At 38.4% G+C, this 23,588-nt stretch overlaps 1 protein-coding gene across 1 annotated transcript; it reads right to left on the reverse strand.

The window, feature by feature from the left end:
• Positions 1-6,449: 6,449 nt before the first annotated feature.
• On the reverse strand, positions 6,450-13,105 carry LOC114460738 (uncharacterized). Its single transcript, XM_028442646.1, has 7 exons — positions 12,368-13,105; positions 11,801-11,956; positions 11,447-11,542; positions 10,187-10,429; positions 7,137-7,425; positions 6,832-6,975; positions 6,450-6,649 (listed from the first exon to the last, which is right to left on the reverse strand). Exons 1-7 carry the CDS (start codon positions 12,947-12,949, stop codon positions 6,450-6,452), a joined length of 1,710 nt encoding a protein of 569 aa, XP_028298447.1. The 5' UTR covers positions 12,950-13,105.
• Between the last annotated feature and the right edge of the window lie 10,483 nt (positions 13,106-23,588).

The raw sequence follows: 23,588 nt of genomic DNA on the forward strand, positions 1-23,588 counted from the left end.
AGTAGCAAATGTGAGAATGTGTGTGTGTGTGTGTTGTAGTGTTAATTGACTTGTCCAAAAAACTAAACTATTGATGAAAAAATAAATGGTTTATATCACCAATTGCCATTTTGAGGAAAAATATAGAGATATGAATATTGTTGTTTTATCTTGTAAAGGATATGATTGTCTAAACTGTGTAAAATGAGGTGTAGGATTTTATTAATATGTGTGTTACCTCAATAACAAATAGAAATCACTAGACTGATATGATGCCTTGTTATGTAGCAAGTGATGCTAATGCTAATGCTACACTATAGTTCATTCATTTTCAGACCCACTTATTCCTGTTTGACAGGGTCGCGGGGGTCTGCCGGTGCCAATCTCTGGCTATCATTGGGCGCTGGGTGGGGGTACACCCTGGACAGGGCGCCAGTCCATCACAGGGCAACACAGACAGACAACCACTCACTCTCATTCACTACTATGGGCAATTTAGAGACTCCATTCAATCTTATAATCATGTTTTTGGATTGTGGGAGGAAGCCGGAGAACCCGGAAAAAACCCATGCAAACACTATAGTTAAAAGACTGTGTGACTATAAGAACATGTCAGATCTTTTGTTTGATGTTCATTGTACTTGGAACCAGTTTGATAAATTGCTTACATACAATTTAAAAAAAATATTTGAAAATGACCTTGTCTTAAATGATCTTTTATTCCTTTTTTCCATTTAGGGTGATGATTTTAAGTAGGTGAATTGGTTCGTTTTATTGGTAAATAACTTTAAAATAGTTTAAATGATTTTAATGAAAAAAATTGTATTTTGATAGTGTTTTTACAAAAATAAATGGTGATATGATTTTTTTCCCCATATCACCCACTGTGACTGAGGTAAAGGTAGCACTGCCTTGGGCCACAGTGTTTTAAGTGGGAGCCCCCTGCCTCTGTCATCATCAACATCTGTGATAAACACCTACAACATGAGACATGTCCCCAGATAAATGATGGACAGTTGTTGATATGAAATATTAACAAATAAATGTATTTTGTCACATGTTCTCCACAGGGGCTGCTAAACAAGCTAGCTAACATTAGCCAATGTGAACTTTAGCTAGCTAGCTCACTCTGTGGGTCTTTACCAGGTACTACGTGTTAAGGCTTCAGCGAGCAGGAGAACTCTGTCAGCATGGAAGATTTTGACAACACCGTACTGTCAGTGTTGGAGGGTAAGTCATGTTTTTCATTCATATTTGGTGATTATTAAGCAAAGTTAGCGTCTGTATTGGTAGCTTTGATCACATTAATGTTGCACACTGTTAGCTGGTTGTTGTCTGTCCCTGTATGCAAAAAATGCCTTGCTTAAGTGCCGTGGAACAAGTGCCGAACTTCTTTTCTTTTAATAACCTAAACTTTGGGTGGGACAGCAACAAGAAAAACCACTTATTATTGTTATTATTATTAATAATATTTCACCATAGTTGACCATCTACACCAAAATGTACAAGTGACTCCAAAATATGAGGTCCCTGAGGAAGAGGCAGGGCTCCACGCCACAACGATGGGTGTTAAAGAAGAGTTTCTTCTGCTCAAACAACACAGACAATGACACTGATGGTGACAGAAGTGGTGACACAAGCAGTTCAACCATAATTATTGAGAGCAATGATGACCTCAGTGAGGACAGTTTAAATGGAGGTTTGTGCTAAAAGTGGGAACAATTCTGTCATAGTTCTGATTTGTGTACATCTAAAAAAGTTTAAACCTGTACTGAGACTATATTTGCCTCTGTCTCATGTGCCAGAGTACATTGTAATGCACACAATGTTGGATAATGACCTGTGTTTTCCTGTTATTTTGCTTATGTGTTTACAAATGATTTCATTATTTTCACCAGGAAAAGCGTCTCCACTTAAATCAGCTGACACAGTCATTTTCCACATAATCAATATCAAACACATTTTTAGAATTTCCTAACAATAAGTAAAACATTAAGCTGATAAAATGAAATAGGCAATTGACCATTCCTAAAAAAAATCTGAAAGTCCATTAAGAAAACACTGCTCTACTCAAACTGTTATTGTTTTTTAGACTTTAGGTGAAGTGAAGTTTGACCTCTGATAGGTGTACCTTACACTCTTTATGATATAACTGTTTTCTGGTTTTGTCAAACCTAGTGGGGGAAGTAAGTAATGACTTTCTAATATAATTGTGCATTATATTTTATTCATACACATGCCACTAACTATGATTTCTCTTCTCTGATGCTAGTGTAATAGTGTTTCCATGGAAACGTCTTTGCCTCACCGTCTTATTTTATAGTCTGAGGATGCAGGCGAGTCACTACAAAACATTGAGCAAAATGTACAAGAATCCCAACACAAAACCCAACCAAGGCGATTTTGCCCAAATTTTGGACCTTGAGTTCAAGGCAAGGCAGGCTTTCATTGATGCAGATATTACAAAGGAAGAAGATCGACCTATGAAACTCTTTGATGCATATCCCTGCTTCAAAGACACTGGAAATGTCAGCTTTTTTACTTCCGTCCTTGGTACTGTGTGTTTCTGTCTGTGCAGTCTGCCCTGTATTAAGCCTGCTCAGTGGTAATAACTGAACAGAATTGTGTCCAAGGCAATGGATGAGCTGCATCGCCAAATTGCAACCCCCAATTTTTATTTTTATTAATAATTTAAAAGGTACAATAAACATTAAACACACCCTTTATAATTAATGTACATGTTTTCTCTTAATTGAATATTAATATTACAAATGCTTTTGGATTTTGCACCATTGTTGTTATTGTTCCCTCGAGACAATTACACTATACCTGTAAGTGTTATATTGTATTACAGTGCATTATTCTAAATGTTAAATTAGGTTTTATTTTTTTCAATGGTTTGTTGTGTCACAGAATTGCATTGTTTTGTCTTGATATATGAAATAAATATGTGCTAACCACTACATTAATTATAATTAAATTCAGTACATCTACACATCTGCTATATGTTGTCACCACTAAAATTTTGTATTTTTTTTCTAGATTACATCAACTCAGGCTGATTAAAACCATCCCATCTGAGCTGAGACATGAACTGATTCATTTATTCACACATTAGTTCTTCTAATGTCTTTAAACACTTTTATTGATACACACAGACCTGGTCAGAGCAGGTTACACTCCCAGTTAGGATCATGGAAAATAACATTTGCTCTGTCTCAGTATCTAGTTTAGACTTTTTTTAGACCTGTGTCCTGGGTATGATGGGTTCACGAGGTGAACAGTACTCAGCCATGTTGGGAAGTCTAGAAATCACACAGCATCTCACCCAATCATACTCGCTGTGGTTCATGCCAGAAAATACCACAGACCAAGTATTTGTAGTGTAGTCATAGCACTCAACAATTCTGTTTCCTGTGCTACAAGAAACAACAAATATCTGCTTGTTCATCACTGCAATGTCAAAGTAACTGTGTGTGTGGACCATTTCAGGGACATCGTACCAGGTGTTGGTCACTGGGTCATAAGCCTCAGCAGAACTCAGATCTCTGAACCCATCGCTTCCTCCAACTGCAAAAATGTGGCTCATATATGCAACGACCCCAAGGTCACACCGAGGTGTTCCCATGGGAGTGATCAGTGTCCACTGGTTGGTGTCTGGGTTGTAATACTCAGCAGTATTCAGTACTCTATCGTTACTCCATCCTCCGCATATGTAAATCTTGTTGTTCAGTGTGGAGCAGCTGGCATCTTCCCTCCCTTCATTCATTGATGCAATGAACGTCCACTGGTTGATGTTGGGCTGGTAGCGTTCAGCAGTTCTGAGTAAGGTACCATCATCATCCCTGTAGCCTCCCATAGCGTAGATGTATCCCTTTAGCTCAGTAACACTCATTAAGTACCGTGGCTCCTGCATTGGTGACATCTCCTGCCAAGTGTGTGTGACTAGGTTATACCTCCACACTCTGTTACAGGGGCCGGTCCAACTTAAACCACCACCCACAATGTAGAAGCATCTACCAAGGAAGACAGTGCTGTAGAATAGTAAGTGAGTCATGGAATCTTCCAGACTGGGATGAGTGTGAACTGTGATCCAGCTGTTAGTTCTGTAGTCAAAGGCCTCTATAGTCTTAGAAAATATTCTAACCATCATTAAGACGGCGTTTGGCAAGCGACAGCGAAACAAGGTGTTGTTGATCCCAGACTCAGAGCAGAGTAATGAAGGTTGAGACATGACTTTAAGGGTATCAGAGACCAAGAGGTGGGACTCAGGGTATGTTTTTACCACATCATTGTTACGCACATTGTCTGTGATGTAACTTTTGTCCATCAGACCCAGTCGTACCTTTGGTAACAGAGTAGAAATGGCTCCCTGTCGTTCCTCAGGCATGTGGTTTATCCATCTTAAAACACTTTGATAAACTGTGCTCTCCTGGGTCACAGTAAGGTCATCCTGACCCAGGATATCAGCCAGCTCCTGCACCGCAAGCTGCAAAAACTCTTCACAGAGTGAAACCTCCTCAAAATTCTCACAGATAAAGTGAAAGGCCTCATACTTCAGTTGAAACAAAATGGGAATATACCAGACTTTAGTAAACTGCCACAGCCCAATGCATTTTTCTGGACAGAGATGATCCTTCAGAGCTTCAAAGCATGTTTGTTCCAGACTCTTTACATTGAACTGATGCACTTCTATCATTAGATCAAAAATATAACTGTTGTCAGAGTGACAGAGATAAAGTAAATTCACTGAGTCCAAGGAGTTTGTGGGTTATTGTGTCTCTCTCAGAAGGTCGTCCCTCATTAAATAATTCTCAATGTGCTGCTGAGTCCTTTGATGTGCGACCAGCTCCTGATGATGTCATCAGCAGTGTGTGATGATGTCACAGTGAAATTCACACTGATATTCCTTCTGCTGGCTCCTGATTGGTGGATGGCGTGACAGATTCTGCGTTCTTTGATATGTGTGTGTGTGTGTGTGTGTGGGTGGGGGGGTGTCTCAGCTATGCATCCTCACTTGAATTTCAGGAAATGCTAATATTCCAGTTTATTATTAGTTTGAAGCCTACAGTTTGAAACATGCAGACAGTTGAGATCAGATTACCTTATTGGTGACCCAGCATACCCAATACAGAACTGGCTCATGAAACCATTTTCAGACACAGGCAGACTGACCCCTGAGCAGCACACGTACAACTACAGACTGAGCAGTGCTCGATCTGTGGTTGAAATGGCTTTTGGGAGACTAAAAGGTCGCTGTAGGTGTCTCCTAAAAAGAAATGTTGTCCCCAAACTCTGTAAGCTAGAGCTGAGCAAGAAGGTGGCGATGGCCTGCTGTGTTCTCCATAACATATGTGAAGAGCATGGGGACAACTTCATTGAGGGGCGGACTGCCGGATTGGAACACAATCAGCCTCCCGTCCAACCACTGCCCGACACTAACAATGCAGAGAGGGCTGACATCAGGGCAGCCTTGATACAGTATTTCAATCAAGCAGAATAACCCAATTGGTTTGTGATGTGGCTGGAAATGTTATGTGTACAGCTTTGGGAACCAAAGAAATTGATATGTGTGTATTTCCATGAATGTAATTGTCTTGTTCATCTGAATTAAAAAATAATAATAAAGGCTAATGTCTGTTTTTCAATACATTTAAAATGACAATCCAATACTGTTTTATTCAACAAACGGGTTGGGACCTTCACCGCCTGAAATGTCCACAAATAAAATGCAAAGACACTAAAATTACATTTGCTATATGTTGTAACAAACATTTAAGCTTTCCATCAGGGCCTTAAAGATTAGAGTACAGGAATTAAAGAGTGACAGAATAAAAAAGTAAGAGCAATAACATTATATACATATAAAAAACAATAGTGACAATATATCTGAGCTGGTGCATATTGTTTAGTTGTATATGTGACAGTATAACAAGATCTAAAACTAATTTCTGAGAAAGAAAATCTGGTTACCATAGATTTGTGATTGTACTGTAAGCTACAACTACATTTTTAACTGATCGGTATGTACATATATTATTACTATAATATACATCTGTGAATGTAAAGTACGGAACACTTTGAATGTCGGGTTTAAAGAAATTCTAAATATAATCCAGCTGATGCAGACCTAGACACAATTTACCATATGTGGGTCAATGTGATCACAGCAAAATTAATAAAACCATATCATTCACAAGGAAGGAGTGGTAGTAATGACATATGTACGCATTTTAAGTTAATATTTACTAAACTACTGTTTCTATATTTTACATTATATTGTGAGAATTGGTAATATTCAACAACGGTTTGAAAACTACACATATGACTTGTAAGTAACTGCATTTTCTACATGTGAAGAAGAAGACTAGTAAAACTAAATATGAAAAATGTCCTTTGAAATTAGAGAGAAAACTCACATCACTTCAAACAAACTTTTATTTACAATATTATACAGTATGTACATGTTCTCAGGGGGAAAAGCACATTTCTTCTTCCCCTGCTCCTCCATCAGGAGCTATCATGTTTGCTCCGTGGGCGTCCATGTTCGTTAGGCTCTCCAGAATCACCTTTGAGAGTTGACGGTCCTCCCTGCCTTCCAACAGAAACACCTCGTCAGACTTCTCCATGTATTGGAGGACTTCCCCAATCGAGTCCCTCTTCCTCTTACCTAAACAAAAAGCATATGGGAAACCATCATCATCAATACTTTATTTCAGACACATAGTGATAGGTCCATGCAGACAGAACACAATAGACATAAACAAGTAAGACATTACTGTTAGTCATTACCAGTAGATTTCAGGATGAGTTCAAATACAGCATTGTTAGTTTGTTTACATAGTATCTTACCCATGGCAGCCGCTGACAAAGCTATTGACGAGCTAGCAGAGGGGCTGGGGAGGGGCGTACTGCACGACCGCTGCGGCGAACTGCAGGACAGTCCCGGAGATTCTGCCCAAGGCGTGGAACACTCCATGTGCACAGAGGACACATCTGAAAAGAACATAGAACGTTGTTTACCAAATTGTTTGGGCATTACTGTTCAGCTGGCAACCACACCATGGTTAGCACCATTATAGCTGACGTCACGTTCACAACTTGAGGGAATGTAATAATAAACATTCTCACAACTAGCTAACAGCTTTGAAACTTACCGGGTTCTGTTGCCGTTTCCTCGAGCACAGCCGAGCACAGTGCCCCGGACGACGTGTTGGCCGGGCGGTCCCCAAGCACAGCATTCAACATTTCTAAATGTGGGCTGACATCCCTTCCACTGCCGCTGCACCCAAGCTCTCGCTTCTGGTCACGGGAGTCCTTTTTGAGTTTCTTCAACTTATTTAAAAGTTGGTCGACTGTCCGGGTGTACCCGGCAGCTGCCATCTCCCTCAGCAGACCCTCAAATATCGGCTTGTTCCGCGAGGCAGAGTTGAGCTTCTCCTGTACCTCCTCGTTACTTCACAGCGTCACAAAGCACTGTGTTTCCACCTCGGACCATTGCTGCTTAAGATGTTTACTATCCATTTCGGCCTTTCTGGGTATCACGCGGTATGAACTCCAGTCGAGTCGAAAGAAAATGGCTGACCTTCGTTTCTTGCAAGACATTTATAGCCCCGCCTTCGGAGGGTCCCTTCCTCCCGCCCACTTCAGAGCTGGCCTGTAGACCAGAAGCTATGTGGGGCCAGCGTAGCCCCGGTTTTTGGCTCCGAGAGCTGGAGCTCTGTTGGTGGAATCTGAATGGCCCGGAGCCATAGCACCAAGTTAGCTCCGGCTCCTGCCCGGTGGAAAAGCCCTACCACAGGAGTCCAACTGTACGTGGCTGCTGCATTGTGGGCCATCACTTTAGCTAAAGGAACCATTTCCACAGTCATAGATGAGCTGAACCACAGTCCCTGGGCCATGTTTATGTATGTCATAGCTCTCCCTGTCCTCATCATCTGTAACTCCTCAGTACTGTGGACGATGAGGAAGTCTCACAGTGGAAGGACGGGTCTCCACCCAATGAAGAAGAAGGCTCTGCAGATCATCACCAACAGCATGATAGTGACCGTTGTTGTTTACCTTCCTCCTGTGATGGTTTACATCTTTGGTCCTTTCATCTTCAGTGAAGATAAAATGTATGATTGTTATTTAGCCATTCCTATTCTGGTCATGCTAACAGCTGGGAGTTCCATCATGTCTCTGCTATACCTGGGCAACATGAGAGGTATCTGCTCAGGAATCTAACAGGAGATCAGACCTGTTCATAGAATATATGCTTTCTATTAGGGATGGGCTATATTATCAAATGTTATATTGGATTTTCAACAGATATTGAATAAATACTGTATGTGCTGTTGTTTAAGACAGCATAATAAAAACAGAAAAAAAAACCCCAATGATATCTGACCTGTTCTTAAAACATTTACATCAGAATAGAATATATGCTTTCTATTAGAGATGGGCCATATTATCAGACCTCAGATATTATTGGTCTTTATCGGTATTAGTTTTTCCACAGAAATAGAAAAAATCCAACATGTGTTGTTGTTTAAGACAACAGAATAAAAATGAAAATGGAAAATATATGAATGATATTAATTTTAATACATAAATAAATTAAAAATAATGAATTGATTAATCAACATGACTTTTTCCATTACTAAAGAAATTGGAAATGAACAATATTTGATATCAGCAAAATAAACAAACATCTGTACTTTCTATACAGTAGCACATTTTATAATAAATACAGTGTTATTTAACAGGACAATCCACTCCTAAGGTAAAATCAATGAACTCATCTACACTGAAAAAAATGTTCAGTTGAATGAACTTAATTTTATTAATTTTAGCAGTTGCACGAAACAAATTTGTCTAAATCCAGATGTATTTTTTAAATTAATTCAACTCAATGTTTTTAATGTATTTCAGATAAATTAAATATGTAGTTTTAGCTCAATTAGTTTAAGCTTTTCCAACTCAAATGTCCAACTAAAATTATGTTCAGTGAACTAAAATAAATTATGTTCCCTTAACTACTTTTAATAATTTGTTTTTGTAGATTCAGGTCAATTAAATTATTTAATTTAAACATAATAAAATTTAATTCAATCTACTTAAAAATGTTAAGAATATTGTCTTTACTTTGATTCAATAAAGCAAGCCAAATGTAATCAATTATTTTGTATTTATTACATGAAATGTATATGCATCAACATTTCCACATTAATCAGCCATTGCAGGCACACTGAATTAAATGCTCACTGCATGAACATACAATGCAGCACATAACCTTTTGAATATATAAAAAAGAAAGTATCAGTTTTCATACCAAACATGAACTTAGACCACAATGGAGGACAGTAGACACTATATTGTGATTCTGTCATGACCCAAAAATGCCACAAAAAGAGCAATAAGTAAGCATAACTAAGTATAAATAAAATTTAAAAAAAAGCTGGATTAACACAAAAAAAAAGAGACAAAAGAAATTCTAAATTGACCAGACTGTATAGTCTCACTCAAATATAAATGAACGACAACAAGCTTCTACTTAGTTTCTTCAGTGTAATAAAAGAACAGGCTCCTTTGTTCTTTTCTTCCGGTCTCTTTTGAGCTGTTTGCAATCCTTCAATACAGGACATAATGCATCTTTAATAACAAAATTAACAATCCGGGTGTGTGGCTGTCCAACAGAAAGGGTTTTCTTTGATCTGTTCCTCTGAAATGAACATGCTCTTACTGATTTAGTTGTTTCTAAACTGAAACATATTCTGGATATGTATAAGTGAACGTTCCCTTAATGGGGGTCAACACCAAACTTTTTAAACAGATGCTAGGACTAGTTTGCAAATGTTCTCATGGGCATATTTGTGTTTAACATCATGTTCAACATTTAGATGTATTGGACCTCAACATGTGTTATTTCACAACCAAATTAAAAGACAGTCCTGCAATATTTGTTGTTAACATTGAACATTATAAGAGGATCCTGTCCTCTCACATCCGAATAACAGTCCAGGAATATTTATTTTTAACATCCAACATTTAGCGATGCATTTGACTTCAGAGTGAATGTTCTCTTGACCCCCCGACCCAAAAAACATGTACTGTGCATTACATGTAGAGTGTGGCTTTAGCACTCCTACAGTCCTCCAGCAATCATTTTGTTCCGTAGTCCAAGAACTCTGGGTGACAGCTTTCCCCTTTCCATCTGCATCAGTACCTTCTGGATGAACTCGTAGTAGTATCTTAGCTCTTTTGGGTAAGTCATGTTTAGAGCATAAATGACTCCAAGCATCATTGCGCAGGCTTGAGCTTCAGATCCAATGTTGTCTAGAAGAATTTCTCTCTCAACATGAATGCCAATGTCATCAAAATGTCTCGGCCGTCCTCCCTCCTTGTTGATGACATAAATGCCCATAGGAGATTTCTTTATGTCTTTCAGGATGTCATCTCCTTCGATGTCCTGTATATTTTGAGAAAAAGTAAACAAAAGAAAACATTTATTATGACTGGGCATAAATAAAAGGCTTTACATTTGTCAGGAAAAGTTTCTCTTTGATTTAACTATTGCGCAGTTGGCCTTATGTTACCTATATTAGGTTGTGCTTTTACCTTTATTGTCAGTGACCCACACAAAGCATAATATAAATAGATTTATTTGTTTCCTATACACTGCTATTTAGTTGTGGTATAGTATCTTACCCAAAAGATGGCGCTATTATCTGACTGAGGCTTTGGCACATACATGCCGTTATTACTGCCAGTGAAGCCGCCTCCCCTTATACAATTACTGCGTTAGGCTGACTTCACACCAGTGAGCAAGATCGGTAACTAAACTTGGCAAAAATGTAGTAGAAAGAGCGAAACAGCTGAACAGAAACTGCATGTTTCCTACACTGCCCTGAAACAGTGTAATTCTGTAAAACAGACTGAAATATTTTCTTTAATGTCATTGTAAGGTTATGACGAACCTTGAAAAAAAAAAAACTTGACGCATAGGAAATGGTCAAAAGTAAGGATTTTCACATACACATGCTTCCAACCTAACATAGGTGTATATACTTACTACTACGAATAATGATAACACTAAAGTTCAATGGGATGAGCCATTTTTTTTAAATTAAATAAAATTAATTTCCCTGGTTTACTTTTAGCAAACAGGTATAGCCAAGTATGCGGTCTAATCTTTATTTACTGCGCAGTTGCTGCTTTAAGTTTGTTGAGCACACATCATCTGGCACTGGTCCCTCAGAGATTAAATTCTGTTGTTCAGCTCTGTGCCTTTAGCTACAGCTGCCACTGTCGTGCTGTTGACGTTTAATGTAGTTGAGATAATAGTTATATATAATAATATAATATTATATAATATATATTATATAATATATATTATATTATAGCTATAATATAATATAATAATAGCTAAAAGACATGTGAGGACACAAGACAGACATGACAGGCAAATGCAAAAACAATACCTCACCATATACTCCTTTATCAGATGAGCATCATCTTCTCCAAGGTATATGCAAAGTCCCTTGAGGACTGCTTCTCTTCTCAGATTGATGTCACTTGTCTCCTGAATGAAAAGATTAGGCTGAAATTATTAAAATTCTTCTTGATGCATCTATACCTCCAGATAATGTACAGTGTACACGTTACATATTCACAACCCATGTTGGCTTAAAAAAATAAATACATGTGACTTGAAAAATGTATTAGGGATGCCCCCTTTTTTCAGATTCTCAAGTTTCAAAGATGAAGGGCCACGTCACCTCCCTTTCATCCTTTAGTGTATAAGACTATTGATATTCCAAAATTGTGTTCACATATTTACCTCTTGCAAGACTTCCAGATGTTGGGCAAGTTTCTGGCCAACCTGAGCTCCCTTTTTCTGAAAAACAGATTTCAGCTGGGGTAGGTGCTTATCCAACTGGGCCATAAATGTTGTTTCGAGAGGTAATGTTGTTATTCTCTGGAATTCAGCATTTAACTGTAAAACAAAAAATGAAGATAGGACAAACAGCAATGTTGTCTTCAGTTATCAGTGTGATAATATATTTCAGCTATTGTAATATTGTAAAATCCATTCTTATATTGACTTCCTCATTAAACAAGCCAATTTTTGATAGCATGAATGTTTGTGTTCAGTGTTTTCAAACATTGTCCGATAAACTAAGGGTAGGGTAAGCAATCTAAATCAAATCAGCCAAAGCAGGCAGGGGTTCTGATCAAGCTCATGTATGCTACATAAACATGATACAGTGAAAGAAAGAGAAAGACTTTCCCAAAATGTAAGTATTTTTCTTTGCATCAAGGGGCAGGGTATAGTAAATAAGATGTTAATTTAGGAGGTTCTGCTCTAAAGTAGACACAAATTAAGTGATGTGCAGTAAATGCCTACCTCACTGATGTGGAAAAGAGCAGGCCACCTGGTTTTGACCTCTCCAGCAGTTGGCTTTTCCTGCACCACTTCTTTTCTTCTGTAGGAGAAAGTTTTTGACATCTTCTCTCTGACACGTGATGCAGTGTTTCGTTGTCTGATATCAACCAGCAGCTCTAGTCGAACCTTTTCAAGGCTTTCATCTGTTTCGCCAGCAGGGTGTGAAGGAAAGAAGTTGACTTCAGCCTTTTTAGGCTTCTTTACATTTTTTGCTGGAAGGCATTCATCACTGGATTTGTTTTTTAAGGCATTTACAGTCACTTCGGGGCAGCCAATTATTCTCATCTTTGTCCTGTAATTGGCCATTTTATACTTTAAGCTAATCATCCATGAATAGTAACCAGTTGCTGACTGTTCCTTCAGACAAGGAAATTTCTTGATGAGTGCCCCTGCTACATCATCGATTTGATAGTTTTGTGGATATGCTGTATACAGGAAGATCTCCTCTGCTAGTTTCTCTAAGATTTCAGACTTAAGTCCAGGAGCAATCTTCAGTTGATTTCCAGTGTCTCTGAAGCTCTCATTTCCCTGCTGAAGTTGCATTTCAACATTGTAAGAAAAGCGAGGAATAGGGAAGTTCCGTGGCCATGCACGTTCTCTTAGTTCACTGTCTGAATGTTTCAGGATGATGGTGCTGTCAGAGTCTGTTGATGATGCATGGATTGAGGACGCACAAGGAGAGCTTTGGCTGCTTACTAGTGTTTCAGATGACGAAGAAGTGCTGGGGGTACTCCTCAGTGAAGAAACTGGACTCACACCCACAACATTTTGCATGTACACCAGCTTGATAGTCCCCCTGTCCTGAAGGTCTTGTACTGTGGTAATGTTCATAAAATCTTTGTTGAAGTCAGGATCCATAAACTGAATGTTAAAATCTTGTTCAACTCCAAATGCTTCGCGGATTGTGTTGTGTAACTCTGTCAAAGTTTCTGGCATTCCTGAAGGGAGATCTAGTCATTGTCCTCTACAATGACTCTCAATTTTGGATGTGCCATTCTTCAATCTACATATTGAGACAAAACAAAAACACAATAACTTAAAATTGTGTACTGTCATTAATGAAGTATTGTATACCTACTAGAGATACCCTGATTGATCGCTCAGCCAATCAGCATAAAAAAATGCTTACAGTCACTTATCCAATAACCTTTGCTTAATAGTCTGGTGTCTGCGGCTGAGAGAAGCATTATGTATGAGATTAGACTAAAAGTAGTATTAAGTACATCAGCATTGTGTTTTAAATTAAACTAAAAATCAGCACCTTTGACTTTTGGCTTGAAAACTTTGTCAATTCGTCAGCTACTGCTGCAGCTGCTGGTCTGTCATCCAAAACCAATGCAGCTGTGGTAAAATCCCCCAAACATTATAATGTCATTAAATAAAAAATTGTTATCCACAGATAAAATTCATGTTGGAACCAGCAGAGTAAAAGCTATTGAGCTTACTTAACAAGGTCCAGTCAGTAAAATTACTTTTAGGTTATATATTAAAATATATGTAGTCTGACAAACTGTTAATCCACCCTCTATAACAGAAGTCATACATGACTGGCATAGGCTGCACAAAAAAAATCAGGGCATCCCTAATAGCTACTTTATATGGTGAACCAAGTAGCATAGAAAGACACTGCCACACAGTAACTTACCTGTAATTAATGACTATAATTGTTAGAAAAACAAAACACTGAATTGTACCAGTTGTTTTGTTTGTCTTTACTTAGTTTGTGTGGTAGTTCTTTCTTTGAACATGATAGTGTAACAGGAACAACTTAAACATTCATTTGTGGTTTACATTTCTAATGTGTTGTCCATAACATGAACATTTTTATTATTGATGGCAACATGAGGGTAAGTTAGTAGAAGTATCAGAGCACTGGATACATCATTCCTAAAGAAGATTCTCTGTTTTCCATTGCTGTGAGAATATATATATATATATATATATATATATATAAAAAAATGTATGCTCTTAAGAAATGTGAGGCATCCCTCTTGTTACCATGTTTATTGACCAACTAATTGATTAGTTGATCAATCCATTAAACACATGAACAACATACAAATTACCATAATCAAACCTTGTATGTTTATGAATCTTTTGAGTGTCACCATTCGTTGGCCTCCGATCCTGTAGTCTGCCAAGGGGTACTGGTCTACTAAGGCACCAAGTTGGACTAGGCAGACTTGTGATGTAGGACATAACTCAAAAGCCCTAAAATGCTCCCTATACCAAGCACTAAGTTCCTTCACAATAAAGCATAGTCTGTTGTCCACTACAATCATCTGGATAACCTCTGCAAACTCTGGCAGACCACCAATTGAGCCATGAACAACAATCATACCTTCCCTGTAGTTAACACCATTAACAGATGCATTCTTTGTGAGCTGAATGTGAGGGATATCAGGGTATTTTAGATGCAGAACTCTCTGCACATCCTGATGCAAAATGTCTACAGAGACAGTTGACACAGTTGAGACAGTGAGGCCAGACTCTCCAGTTGTGGCTGACTCCAAGTGATATGCCATCATGAACTGATGTTTCACTGCCAGGGACAAAAGTATGTTTTTAAAGCAGTGTGTATGGCGCACAACCTTCTTAAAAAAACTGTGTTTTGCCTCAAATCGTAACGTCCACAATCCAACAAGTTGACCAAAAAATCTGATCATCTGTGGGTAATGTTCCACAAAATGATGTTTAGGCAAAAGCCTCATTGCTGGAAAGACCTCTTTTAGCCGGTATCTGTGATCACAAATCTTTGCTTCAAGGAAAGCAATGGATTGTGTTGTGTGTTCTGGTGCTACAGCTAGTTCAACAAGATCTTTACGAGAGGCACTCGCTGTCCAATGAAAAATGGAAGAAACCGCAAAAGGCTCCAATTTTCATGGGCATTTCCTCCAATACTTTTGTTCGACATGAATGTCCGAGGAATGGTGTGAGGACAATTACTCTTGTCTGTCCACTTGAAGGGGAAATTCTGAATGGACTCATTAAGACTCTCAAGTGTGAAATATTTTTTTGTGATCAACAAGTTGAGGCAGTGTGCCAACTCAAATGGCACTATGCCTTCAATAAGGTCATGTGCAACATCAGGGGGGTAGCCAGTGCAGACGTTGAAATGAGAGAGGTGTGCAGACAAAACACACTTCCTTTTTACACCATGGCACGATTGTGCACTGTCCAGAGCTGATCTGACATGCATTTCATGTATGTCCTTGCTGCGGAGAGTAAACGCACCTGAACTCACTTCTTTCTCCTGAATTTCAGACCTCTGTGCATGACAAAACCGGCACATGTATTGAGCTGAGAAACTTTCAATAAAACCAGCAATTCCATGCGCGCCTAAGTTGTCTGCCACTACACACTGGATTGTTCCTTTAACAAAGTCTCCAAGCTGTTCAATGAAAATGCCTTGATTTTCTAAAATGACTAGATCCCTTAATAAGGGCTCTAAGACCTTCTCATAACCATACTTTTTCACGTCATCAGACCTACAAAGTAAGGTTAAATAAATAGATGACAATGAAGAATGGCAACCTGGCGGCAAGTTACTGAAATTCCAATAAATGGAACAGATCTTGTGTTTTTTACGAGACGTGCCAAGTGGATTGCAAATCTCAAAATCATCAATATATAAATTTAGCAAAACTCGCAACTCACCCCCTGACAAAAAAAGGTTGTTTTTAAAAAACAAGCCGTCTCGAAAAGACTTATATTTGCCCTCATTAACATTAACCTCGGACACAAGGTGGCTATCTAAAGCTCTATTTAGAATTTGACCAGTTGTGAAGAGCTCTTGCAAGAACTTTAGTAGTGGAACATAATGTAATGTTCTTTTATCTTTGTGGTCCAAAATATATTCTATTGGTTCAACTACTTTAAAATTGTCTCTGTAGTACTTCTTGCGCTTAAATGATGTTGCCAAAGGACAGCCCTTACCAATTGACTTGTATACAGGATTAGATGTACACAGAGTAGATGTAAGTTCTTCAACTACTGTCTGGTCTAATTGAAGATTATGACCGAACAGTCACTGCGCAAAAAGCCCAAGAATCGAGCCCCGAATATTCCAAGATATGAGTCAAATACGGTGATATCCACCTGGGATACTCTCCGAACAGCAGTTGAAGTCGATGTCATGTTCGGAGCATGTCAAACTCCGGATATGGGAACACTTTTATACTTGCCATATCCCAGAGTTCAATTCTTCCCGGATACTCTCCCCGGTCATATCCGAAGTCCGAACACCACTAGTATTTTGATTCCGAATACTGCACCGATACTCTCCCCGGTCATATCTGAAGTCCGAACACCACTAGTATTTTGATTCCGAATACTGCACCGATACTCTCCGCGGTCATATCTGAAATCCGAACACCACTAGTATTTTGATTCCGAATACTGCACCGACACTCTCCGCGGTCATATCTGAAATCCGAACACCACTAGTATTTGGATTCCGAATACTGCACCGACACTCTCCCCGGTCATATCTGAAGTCCGAACACCACTAGTATTTTGATTCCGAATACTGCACCGACACTCTCCGCGGTCATATCTGAAATCCGAACACCACTAGTATTTTGATTCCGAATACTGCACCGACACTCTCCCCGGTCATATCTGAAGTCCGAACACCACTAGTATTTTGATTCCGAATACTGCACCGACACTCTCCGCGGTCATATCTGAAATCCGAACACCACTAGTATTTTGATTCCGAATACTGCACCGACACTCTCCCCGGTCATATCTGAAGTCCGAACACCACTAGTATTTTGATTCCGAATACTGCACCGACACTCTCCCCGGTCATATCTGAAGTCCGAACACCACTAGTATTTTGATTCCGAATACTGCACCGATACTCTCCCCGGTCATATCTGAAGTCCGAACACCACTAGTATTTTGATTCCGAATACTGCACCGATACTCTCCCCGGTCATATCTGAAATCCGAACACCACTAGTATTTTGATTCCGAATACTGCACCGATACTCTCCCCGGTCATATCTGAAGTCCGAACACCACTAGTATTTTGATTCCGAATACTGCACCGATACTCTCCCCGGTCATATCTGAAGTCCGAACACGACTAGTATTTTGATTCCGAATACTGCACCGATACTCTCCCCGGTCATATCTGAAGTCCGAACACCACTAGTATTTTGATTCCGAATACTGCACCGATACTCTCCCCGGTCATATCTGAAATCCGAACACCACTAGTATTTTGATTCCGAATACTGCACCGATACTCTCCCCGGTCATATCTGAAATCCGAACACCACTAGTATTTTGATTCCGAATACTGCACCGATACTCTCCCCGGTCATATCTGAAATCCGAACACCACTAGTATTTTGATTCCGAATACTGCACCGATACTCTCCCCGGTCATATCTGAAATCCGAACACCACTAGTATTTTGATTCCGAATACTGCACCGATACTCTCCCCGGTCATATCTGAAGTCCAACAAATTATTTCAGCAGTCTGCAAAATTCAGTATACAATTCATGGCCCATAGGGTGACTCACCATACCCAGGACAGTTAAGTGCAGTGTCCCTAACTATACTTGGTTCACTTGATCCTTTTTCTCTCTACACCAATTGTCTCATCATAAATGGCTGATCTACTTTGAAGATAGAGACAATCAAGATAAATATTAAAAACAAAAATCACTTAGTGCACATAACTTTTTATTCTATCAAAAAAATAAATTAGAAAGAGTTAGGAACAGTTTAAATAGGTCTCTAGAACAAAGTAAGAAAAGAAAAGAAGAAAAAAACACACACACACACCACACCACACAGAAACAATAAAACATCTCCATCTCAGTCTTCATCCTCCTCACTCACATGCAGATAGATAGATTTTTGATCTGAAGTGGGGGGGGGGCTTTTTGAAAAGTGTCCAGTGTCTTTACGTGTGCGATTGGATCTTGGATCGATAGCCTTTTTTCTATTACTGTCCAGTGCTTTCTGGCAGGTTTTCATTATTCCTGAGAGCCGTGCTGCTCGCCACTTTGGTGAGGCAAATTTGTAACTAGTTTTGTCCTCGTCACTGTCCTCGTCGCTGATGAAGTTGGCATCGGCCCCACAGAGATACACCCAGTCCTCTGGAGAAAGGATCCTCTGCCCCACTTTGACCCGTTTCTTGAAGAGCTGTGTGACAGATTGGAAGAGGTTAGCCTTTCAAAGCAATCAACAAAACATGTTGTATATGTCACCCTTTCTCCCTGAGTAGTCAGAGAACATCTAATTCTATATCCTTCCGTTCTCACAGAAGTACAAAATAGTCAAAATCTACAAAAGGTAGGGTTTAATTAACTTAGATTCGTAAAGGAGATTGGCAGGGACAACTCTGCATAGAGTGAAAATACGCACGTGAGTGCACAGACACGCAAACTGAGATCTGATACTTTCAGTATTCGGTCCGTGCTTGTAAATTTGTTGATTTATACTAACTCCCCCCAAAAAACAGCATCTGTTCATGTAGATAAACAGGACTACTGAATAACAAGTGTCTGGAAGTCTACTTCAGATATTTATTTAATATTAAAGAAGATTTTTTTAAAATCAAAACCATATACAGTATGTAGCATTATTATCTGTGTACCCTTCGTTCTTTGGTTATTCCATTTTAAAACCAAATCAAAACAAATAAACCATGTGGTTATTTTTGTTTCATATGCCCCTTAAAATTCATTTTTATACTTAGTTTTTATACAGTGTGGTATCATTAATATGTGAATGTTAAAATAATAATATTATTAATAATAATGCCAGTGACACTTTTTCCCCATCTGGTTAGTTTGTTACAGTGAAATCAACTGCCATATTTTTGTAATATTAAAAACATATTGCACCGTAGTAATTTAAATAAAACTACTAGATACTTTTTACACACAATTCAAAGTCTAACACTAAACATTTTTTCATGGATTCCCTCAATTGTTACTTAGAGGGTGATTTGCTCCTTTCTTACTGCAGGGCGAGCCCAAACACCTCGCTCCAATTTGATGATGCGTTCCTACTTTGATGACGAATTTAACGCAGCACTGAGCTGAAAATGCCGGGCCTCCAAGAAGCTCTCTGCTGTGATTGACATGTAAACAGACAAGCCCACGAAGGTGAGCATTTCACCTATATATGTTTTTTCTACAGTCTATGTATGTACCGGCGGACGCCCCGCCCCCATACCTGAAAGATCTTAGAATAAAATGGTCAATTATATTTCAGTTGTTTTTTGGGAGTTGATATACATGTAAATGATTGTGTGAGATGGGCATATGATTTCACATATCGATTGCAGGCTTGTGAATCAAATTGAATCGTATCGTGGCAGACTCTGTGCTATCGACAAACATCGTATCCAAACATATCGACATCGCATTGTAATTTAATTTAATTTACGAAAGTAAAACACACATGAGCCAAAATTAAGAAATATTTTTCCCCCCAGAAAATATTAGTTTTTAACTCCTGTGAGGAAACAAAATAAATACTTATCAATAAAAATAAAAAAAAACCTAATTAAACAAAAATGTATGTCAAAAATAAAATAAGATACAATTAAAAGGAAGATATAAGTTGTACTGTGAGGAAACAAAATACATACTAATAAAACAGAAATCTATAATTAAACAAAAATGTATGTCAAAAAAAATTGTATTGTCAAATAATGAGTAAGATACAATTAAAAAGTAAATATAAGTTGGCTAATCACTACATGTGCCTTGGTCGACCAACCATTTCCTTGGTTGACTACAGCCCTAGCAATAACTCACTCGATCTCTCCTGCTCGTGAGAGTCTTCCTCCTCTTTATATCCTCCTTTGTCCCCTTCAGGTCCTGCTTGTTGCTGGCCTTGTAGGACTCAAAAACTCTGTTGCAGGCTCCTAGTGAATGAAAATTACAACACAAATACTATGTCATGAACTCTAAATGTATTATTTTAAGGCATCTCAAAAGGATAGTGATCACTTGAACATTAGCAGACAATTGCCTATTAGGTCCCCAGATTAACTAGATCAGACTTACTTCTAACTTGGCTTATGCCCCCAGTGTGGCTCAGCATCTTTAATGGCCCCTATCACAGCCTGGGTAACCTTTTCATTTTGATTAGAACGAAATCTGTTGGGGGGGTATTAATTAATTCAGCAAAACATGTTAAAAACAAACAAAAAAAAAAGTACTATTTTGTAATTTTCACAAACAGTGGCAATTCAGAGGAAAAGAGACAAAAACACAAAACATACTTGTTCTCTGGCTGGAACTGCCATTGCAGGTCTGTGAGGCTTCGATATGTATGACGGACCAATGCCTGTCGGGATATAAATACAGTGAAAATTAGCAAATTATAGGCCAGTCTCCATTGATGAAATCAATGGAAGTATAAGTATAATTGATGATAGAAAACTACATACCGTCAACTCTGGTGGGATTTTTGTTGTGGTGGTGGATGAGGTAGGATTAGCCTCGATTCTTTCCAGCCTCTCCATCACGTCATCAAACTTATTATTTATGTTGTCGACACTCTTCTGCAGTTGTACGATTGCGCTAAAAATGTGAGGGGGGGAAAAAAAGTTAACATTCCACTGTGATGTAGGCTGGGGCAAACACAGATGTTCAAACATGTCACAAGACAGAATGATACATTGCTTCATAATGTCGACAAAAAATGGACAACTGTTCATTTTAAGTGTGAAGCTTACTTTTGTTTTTACATAATTCCATAATAAAAAATACACCCTATTGGTATGTTGCTATTTTTTTTTTACATTGCTAAACCAATAATGCGATGATAAATGGTAAATGGACTTGAAGTAGTCCTTAGGCGCTTTACATATCAGCTCATTCACACTCACATTCACACACCAATGGGACTGAGAGTCATATTTGCCTCCAGTGTTTCCCTATGGAGACAGAAAGGACTTTGGCCCACGTTTACATGGGACCTTTATTTCCCCTTTCATTCAGAATAAAAGTTAATTCCTCTTAAAAACTGAAAGTTATTACTATTTTATTACTTAACGTAATGATAAAAAATCACTAAAATTATATTTTATACACGTTTTCCAAAGCCATGTGTTGTAGTTTGTATAGCATAGACATTTATTATGTTTTTTTTTTTTACTAACACACACACACGTTTGTTTGGAAACGCACAACGCGTTGCTGTAGCAACAAGCCACGCTAGCGAGAGTTCGTCGCCAGTCAAAATGGTCGCCACTTAAACTACAACACCGGCCATGTAGGTACACAATATAGCAGAATGATACAGCGTCCACACACACATACTCATCATGACGAAAACACATTTCAGACAATAAAGCAAGGAATCACACTAAATATATTTACCTCCATATGTCATTCCGGGTTATCACCCCAGTTTCGGCGTGCTGGTGTCCCGTTCGAAGTCCCATTCAGTGTTCCATTTGGCGTCCGGAAAGACAAGGTTTTCTCCCCCGCCAGACGGAGGAGTCCTCCCCGGTCGTGAGCAGCTAGGAGGAGAACACGACCCAGACCTCGACCGAGACCTCGATCTGGAACGAGTCCGAGTCCTAGGCTAGAACACTTCTTTGTTCTCTTGTGGCCCATATTTCCCTCCATGGTATCCATGCTTTAAAATGCGAATGCAATTCCGACGATACGCGGGCTGTATTTTTTCACATTTAGCGCTTGGAATCTCAGAGCCAATCACTGCCACCGATGTAGAACACACGGCCAATCACATTTAACTTTGGACCGTTAAAGACCTGCAATGCATTGTGGGTCTTCCAGGTTGAAGTCACGCTTATCTACTGGGATAATGTATAGGTGACGCTCATCCATAGCTACCCCCATAGACTGTTATACTGTTTCTGTGAAACACCGAGAAAACGAAATGGATCAACGGAGGAAAAGAACCTGGGGCTTCTGTTTTGCGACCACTGTGAAGAATACGTCTCCAAGTCCACGTTTAAATCGTCATCCGAGAAATGGTAAGATATCAAACTTGTGCAATTCGTATAAGTTAGTAATTAAAAATCAGCTTTATTGGCCAGGTATGTTTAACACACAAGGGATTGACTTCGGTTGACTGTGCTTTCACTGTACGTTTAAACATTAATAATAACAGTCAACTAAAATGACAAGTAATTTAAAGACTATATGTACAAGAAAAAATTAAGATAATTTCATAGGATGATAGTAGATGATAATGTTAATTATGACTGTATGTGCATGAGTAAACTGTATTTGCGTGCCAATGACTAAATAATATTTTCTTTGTATTGTGACCTCTAGAATATGAGCAGACCTTTTGCAAAACGATTTGTTGAGTCGTCATCAGAGGATGAACAACAACAGGTAACTGAAGGATTTTCTGTGTGTGTGTGTGTGTGTGTGTGTGTGTGTGCAAAAATGACAGTAAGAAACAAAAAAAATTAAACAAAAAAAACAGACCAAAATAATCAAAATCACTCCAAAAACACAGATGATGACAACAAAAAATAGAAACGATTAAGAAAAGCCATTAAGAGAACAAATTTTATTTAAAAAAAAAAAACTATGTTGCCATTTATTTTGAAATGTGAGACTAATGACAACCATAAATGTATACTTATGTTAAAATGTAACACTTTTGAAACATTGATTAAGACATTTTATTGACAATAAAAGGCTTATTTTTTAGATTGATTAATTTATGCCTTTTAAGACTTTTATGGATTCGCGTGAACCCTGAAGATTATACATGTGTTTTTCAGCAGTTATTTTTGAAAAACTAAATTGGGTTGGTTGAACTCTAAAGAAAAAGAAAAAAAAGTGGGCCGTGATTTAATGACAGTGGTAAAAAGTGGGTCCCAGGGTGAGAACCAGTTGAGAACCCGTTTTTACAATTTAGGTATTTAGAAAACACTCTTAATCCAGAATGATTTACGAAAAGGATAAGGATGCTAATCACAAGGAAATTCATGAAATGCACACAAGGAATTTGACTTTGGTAGACTGTGCTCTCTCTGTACAATGTAAACAATAATATTAACAGTACGTCCACTAAAAATAAACAAGTCATTTAAAGACTAATATGTACAAGAAAAAAACAAGATATTATATATATATATATATATATATACGTATATATATGCAGTGGTGAGTAGTGCGAAAGGATGATGAAGTGAACATGAGGTAGTTATCTT

Source organism: Gouania willdenowi, unplaced genomic scaffold (assembly GCF_900634775.1).
Source record: "Gouania willdenowi unplaced genomic scaffold, fGouWil2.1 scaffold_62_arrow_ctg1, whole genome shotgun sequence".
In the NCBI taxonomy this organism is placed as follows: domain Eukaryota; kingdom Metazoa; phylum Chordata; class Actinopteri; order Blenniiformes; family Gobiesocidae; genus Gouania; species Gouania willdenowi.

Excerpts from the sequence above, each read along its gene's own strand:
- LOC114460738 (XM_028442646.1), bottom strand. The coding sequence starts at position 12,949 with ATGCAACTTCAGCAGGGAAATGAGAGCTTCAGAGACACTGGAAATCAA. Across the intron at positions 11,957-12,367 it reads CTCTTTTCCACATCAGTGAG|TTAAATGCTGAATTCCAGAG; the intron begins GTAGGCATTTAC and ends TTTGTTTTACAG. Across the intron at positions 7,426-10,186 it reads ACTACGAGTTCATCCAGAAG|GTACAGGAGAAGCTCAACTC; the intron begins GTACTGATGCAG and ends AGTAACGAGGAG.